Below are 6305 nucleotides of genomic sequence, written 5' to 3' on the forward strand. Positions count from 1 at the left end.
ACTGCAGCCACTCAACCATTCATGCCAGCGACGAACGATTGAAGAAAGATATTTACAGGGTCCGTAATCTTTGAACTCTTTGTAAATACACAGTTTATATTCGATTTCATTCTCAAGTTTAATCACTTCCTGTATCATCCATATAGTGAGCAGCACTATAAATATGTAGGATAACTGACTAATTCTGTGATCTTATTATAGCAAGAAGATTAAATTGTAGCACATTTTATTCCAAAAGTGCTTATATCCATATATTTATATAATATGTAAGTCCTGGTGAAAAAACAAGCAACAAGTCAGCTCAACGAAAAATGACACACACACATATAATTCTTGATAAATGTGAAGCAGTAGTCAAGAAATAATAAGTTATGGGATGGGTTCTTGGTACATCTACAAGTTAAGGTGCTGAAGAAGAGAAAGATGTGCTTACACATTTTACAAGTACTTAAATACTATACAAATATTATAACATGAACTAAACTGCCATTATTTATGATTAGTTGCACACATACGTTAGCAGGTCGAGCATCGCATTGACTTTCGCCCCCATTATGGGAAATCGAGGAAATTTTACGTAGGACTTGAAATTACGACTTAACTCATCATCCAATCATATTTACTAAACTAGGAACAAGTGCATGAAGAATCGGCATGTGTCGAAGTTTCGTGGAATCCACAGTAGAAGTAATGTTCGTTAGTAATAATACGCTCATTTACGGGCTGCTAAGCACTGTATTTTAGAACAGGAGGATTATTTAATCGAGTGGGATCAAATGACTTGTCTAGTCTTGCATTAAAGTTTGGAGAAAGTTGAGAATTGTGGACTGGACCATCCACTAATGAATCACTGAACTAGTTTCTAAGTCAATTTGATGGAATTTGTTGCTGAGCACTGTGATTTGCGCGATTACCTCAACTCAGCCAGTCTCTCAGTTTTTCTCGGAAAGTGACTTTTCTGAGATTGTGTGAATCCATCCTCCATTTTTTGTGATATCACGAGCAACACAGTGACAGTGAATGAATTTCAGATTAATTCAGAAATGAAGTAGAAAAAAATGTTACCGAGCATGTTGTGAGTTACACAATGAGCTGAATTTCATAATGAAACACAAAACAGAATCATCCAGGAACTAAGTAAATTTCGAATACGCACTTTCACTTTCGTCAAAAGGATGAATACTTAAGTTGAACTAAATGTGAATTCCATGTCCAGTCCAAGAACCAGCTCATCAACCTGAGAATGAGAGTCAAACTTGCCCTTATAAGACCGTTATGTCTGTCCGTCCATCCGTCCGATAACTCATGAACGAAAAGACAGATAAACTTAAAACTTTTAATATATACTCCTAACGTCAAGACACAGGGCGAGCTTCAAAAATGGTACAATAAGTCACAAGGTCACGGCGCCAGGTCACAGATCGTGATTTTTTTAAAATTAGAGCAGCATTATGTGAGGACTCGATTATATTTCCAAACACCTATCCAACGGAATATGTCATTTTGACCTGCGGTGACCCGGTGACCGTGAGATTTGAACGTTGAACAGGAATTTTATACCCCAGTGACCATGTGGACGAAGTCAAACGTTACATATGTTGAAACACATTAGACGTGTCAATTTTGACAGATTTTGAACTAATGTGATAATCATTAAAGTTTCACTCTTTGGTTGCCTGTGTTTCGAGGGTTTATTTTGATATGAAATGTAAAATTTACGCTGCATTCACCGAATGAGAACAGAGCAAAGGTTTAAACTCGACAACCTGGAAACAAGGCCTATATTTACACAAATGTTGATGACGTATATGTAAGGTACACCCCGAACTATTACAGGATTGCGAGGAGAGGCGGATAATTAAAAGCAAACACACTCAAGCTACATCAACTTTATTCAAACTCTAAAGCCAAACTGGTTGGAGGATAAAGACTTTGGCATAATTATTACTGTCTCCAGTTCATGAATGACATTATGTAATACACGACATGTAATTATTTTTTGCTCAATAAGCCTTCAAGAACACTCAACTCTGCTCTATGTGCAAATGCATACTTGCAGCTTCCAACAGTTTCTAGCGTCCACCAAAAATGTTGACTTCCGAGGTGTACAATTTATTTATGCATGGACGTACTATTTATGCTGAATACAGAGAAATGATACAATTCGACTATTAAGTCGAAATAAAATTAGGATTAGTCCTTGATCAGGTAGACCACCCGTTATTTATAATTAGTCATATTTTAGATAATAATTCCGTATATAAATATGTACATAATTTAACTCTGCGAGTCTTTCGTGTCGGATCGACGTGAACCAATAGACTTTAAGTTGAAGGGAATCTTTGGAAATGATGTTTGGGTTATTACGAAGCAGTTGCGTAATCAAAATCAACACACATTTCGATTAATTTTAGTCAACATTATTCAATGTTTCAGTCAATAGCACGTATCTGGGAGCATGGTAAAAACCCACCAACGCAAACAACTTTTGTAACCACAACCTTGGAAGCTCAATAATTGAGATATTAAACTTTCTCCCAAGGTTAAATAAAGTACAAAGCCAGAATCAATGCCGAAATGAACAAAGCAATCCATCAATTTTCGAATAATAATAAAATTGATATATATAAAATACTCATTCATGTTCCCAAAGTTTTATGTATACAGCTCTATCCGCGTTTATGACAGAAGGCGTAAATGATGACTATGGTGTGAATGATAGTTTCATGCATTTGTTTATACGTGGAAATAACGCTTTCATTGTCTGTATACACGTATATAAGCATGTCTTTTGCTTTATTAACATGTTGTTTTGTTGAATAAAATTTACTTACTTTCATTGTCCCCATTCACTAACTTTTTGTTGCTTTCAACACTTTCTCGCCTAATTATGTACATTGGAAATTGGGACAGTCGTCCACTTGGTTCCAGCCGAAAACATGTATAGAACGCTTCTTTAACCTTGAGAAATAAATAGTGCGACTCAAGTCTCGCCTCACCAGATAGCTGATTGTCATGTTAAGACTATTTATGTAGTTGTTGGGAAAGGTAGCGACTTGACTTTTGTACGCAACTAGCCTTGAAAAAATGGGAGATTTTGCAAGTGTACAATTTATGGTAAAAGTAATGATAATATAAAGTTCGAAAGGAATCATATTCAATTTTGATCATAGATTAGGTTATCTCATCAGACGGAGATGAACGTAAGTATGTATGAACGTTATATGTAGAAATAAGCATCATACATGAAAAAAATGAGATTCAGTCGGGACATGAATTTTATATTTGCACGAATGCCTACATCCGAAATAATCACTAAGCTTCGACTAGCTGAGTAAGACATTCTTGGACACTTATCAATATCAACGAAAGAATTTAGTTTAGATTGATACTGGTTTTTTATTTGTTTGATTCACTTTTAAGGTTTTGCATGTACGTGGTCGCCATTTACAAGGGTACCAGTGATTTTTATTACAAATACCACACAATAAATTCGGATAAATAAATATGCACGGTATGGCAATCAATCAGCGCAAATTCCTCGCATCACGGCACGGTTTCGTGCATGATAATGGTTCCAATGTTCGTTTCGTTTCCAAGTTCATTAGGATTGGTATGAAATCAAATTGAAGGCTTCAAAATGATATTAAAGTCTTCTGCGTGGATGAAGCCCTCCCAGAAAATTGAGTCAAAATCATCGTCGTCAATGTCACTCGATCGTGGTGAGTACTCCAGCTCCGAGCAGTCCAACTCGAGAGCAGTGTCTCTCAAAAATGGATTTTCGTCACCAGAGTCGTCGGGGTCAAACAAATTTTGAAGCAGCGACATGGCAGATGGGGAATACTCCAAATCCGCTCCTCTGGAGCTAGTATTATTGTAATTGTTGCTGACAGGAGCTAATATGTCGTTGTGGGAAGAAGCACGAAATTGGTTTGTGGTAGACGTTTCGACGGAGTGATGAGATTCAGTTGTTGAAGACGAAGAATTACGGCGAGAGCTCGCGCATTGTGTAGTCGATACACCTTGTAGCTGGAGGCTTTGGAAATAATGAGAATAAAACAAGTTAATCCACCCTGCATGGATTATCCAAGTCGCTTTCCTCGTATTTTGACAGCCGTTTCGTAATTTAATGCCTATTAGTTGGTCAGGCTACTCTCAAGAGTTGCAGGAAAGCACAGCAGGCATGCACGCTTCTCTGACTTCTAGTAAATATTGAGCCATTTCACTCCTAAAACTAACAACCCGGGTAAGAAGTCAAGCTACAAGGCGTATGTCTAATAATCATAATACAAAGTTCATACAAATGAGAACAAAGAACGTTGAAATGACAAGTCTACAAAAACAAGACATGATTACTGACGTTGATTGCCTTTCTTCGATGTCACCTTTACAACTGCACCCTACTGATAATTTTCTCTAATTCTAACTTGCTCTCCAACTCTGCCTCAGTCGAAGAAGAGCATACAAGTCCATAGAGATTTCGGGGAATGGAATATGAAATGAATACGATGATAACAGTGCAGTCTCAAATAGCCCGAGTCAGTCAGTCATTCGTTTCGTTACTTAATTTCTAAAGCTAGTGAGATTACCATTTTCGAGACCCCCTGACCAATATTTTAAAAGTGTCATCGTTATTATGCGTCAATTTTCCTGTATATGCAGCATGCCAAAATTCGGGCTTTCCCCGACTGATTTGTAAAACCAGTACGGATCACCTTAGTGGACAATTTCGAGAAGGTTACTTCGTAGATATCCTCTGACTTTCACCTTCATGCCAAACTTGAGGTTTTTCCGAATTTTCAAACATCCGTGGACGTCACGCAGATAACTGGGTATCTCCAATAATTTATTCCTAGTGTGCTCATGGAATTTTGGAAGATTTGGGACATGACCAATCCCCCAAACATTTACCGCTACGACCTTTCCGAATAGTCTACACCAACGATCCCAACCTATATGACCCCCACCTGTCAACCACTTGACAGATTTTGCTCATCTTTGAAATTTACTACTCATTCGCCCAATACTAGAATACGTGTACCAGGATTGAAGTCAATCGGACAGGTTTTGCAAGAGATATCGCAAACCGGACAAACAAACACGACAAGTGCATGAGGCCTACTCTGACTTAAAAACATTATTCAGTTTCTGATGTGGATTCAACAATTCTATTGCATTTTGATATGCACTTACCCAAAATCTGAATTTCTTTTCAAAAAATGAATTTGTTCACGACGTATCTGGTCCTTGGAGCAGTGGACTGCATTTCCTGCAGATGCGTGATTTCATTTGAGTTTTCAAGATTATGCTGGTTTTGGGTACGTTACATTTTGCTTACTAAATTTCTTGGAAGTATCCATTGAAGTTTCCTCCTTTGCCGAAAATTCACTTTTCTCTGAAATATATAAATGGCTGTCATTGACTTGACCGAGAGGAGACGATGAGGATTCTATATAATACGAAAGTGCCTGCAGATAATTTCAAAACAAATTACGAAAACTGTACTTGTATATTTATGAACAGAACCAGGTCGTCAAGAAGGTTAAGTGCATATACTCGTGCCCTCGTGCATACATACATACTTCAAATTCAACGTTCACCAGGTTTTTATTGGATAAACTAATGATTTTGAAATGCAAGTATCTCAATTCTCAATTCATAAAACTTTCAAGTGCCCTTGAAAGTTTCATTTGTCTCGTCCTGAATTTTGACATGTAAGTCTACATATATTTACATATGTATGTATGTAGAAACTTTCCCCTCTCTGTGAATGGTTCTCCAATTGAGGAAATAATGGATCGTGAGCAAGTGTCACGTATTTATGTAAGTACGTACGTACGTTAGCCCTGCAATGTCAATAGGCAACCAGAATTTGGGCTACCACAATTTTACATATTCAAACCCCTTGAATCGCAACTCGCGTTTCTCTATTATTGTCATGAATGAGCAGTTCATCCAACTCTGTAAATAAACCACTAACAAAAGTTGTTTTTCAGACTCATACCTGTATTTTCAGCTGCACGTACTTGTGCTTGGATGGAATGATTTCTAGACTCCAGAAACATTTTGTCACTAGTTGACGTCGTCGTCGATCTGATCCAATCCTGCACTCGTTGCATCGGACAACAACGCCAATTCCATTCTGCTCGTTCTTGTTGAACTGATAAATTGAGATTTTCGTCACAACTTGATTTTCTTTCCACGCCACGCTTGTTAGCCTGTTGGTTTTTGCTTTCACCATCAACATCACTTCTCAGGAACTCGACAGCATCCTTCCTCGTTCCAGAAATTGGGCTTATCAAAAA

General features: G+C 37.6%; 1 protein-coding gene across 1 annotated transcript; it reads right to left on the bottom strand.

Moving 5' to 3' along the window:
• Positions 1-3390: 3390 nt before the first annotated feature.
• LOC118433920 lies at positions 3391-5383 on the bottom strand. Its single transcript, XM_035846428.1, has 3 exons — positions 5339-5383; positions 5194-5269; positions 3391-4036 (listed from the first exon to the last, which is right to left on the bottom strand). The coding sequence occupies exons 1-3, from the start codon at positions 5358-5360 to the stop codon at positions 3622-3624; spliced, it is 513 nt and encodes a 170-aa protein (XP_035702321.1). The 5' UTR covers positions 5361-5383; the 3' UTR covers positions 3391-3621.
• Between the last annotated feature and the right edge of the window lie 922 nt (positions 5384-6305).

The sequence above is a fragment of the Folsomia candida genome, unplaced genomic scaffold, assembly GCF_002217175.1.
Source record: "Folsomia candida strain VU population unplaced genomic scaffold, ASM221717v1 Fcan01_Sc001, whole genome shotgun sequence".
In the NCBI taxonomy this organism is placed as follows: Eukaryota; Metazoa; Arthropoda; class Collembola; order Entomobryomorpha; family Isotomidae; genus Folsomia; species Folsomia candida.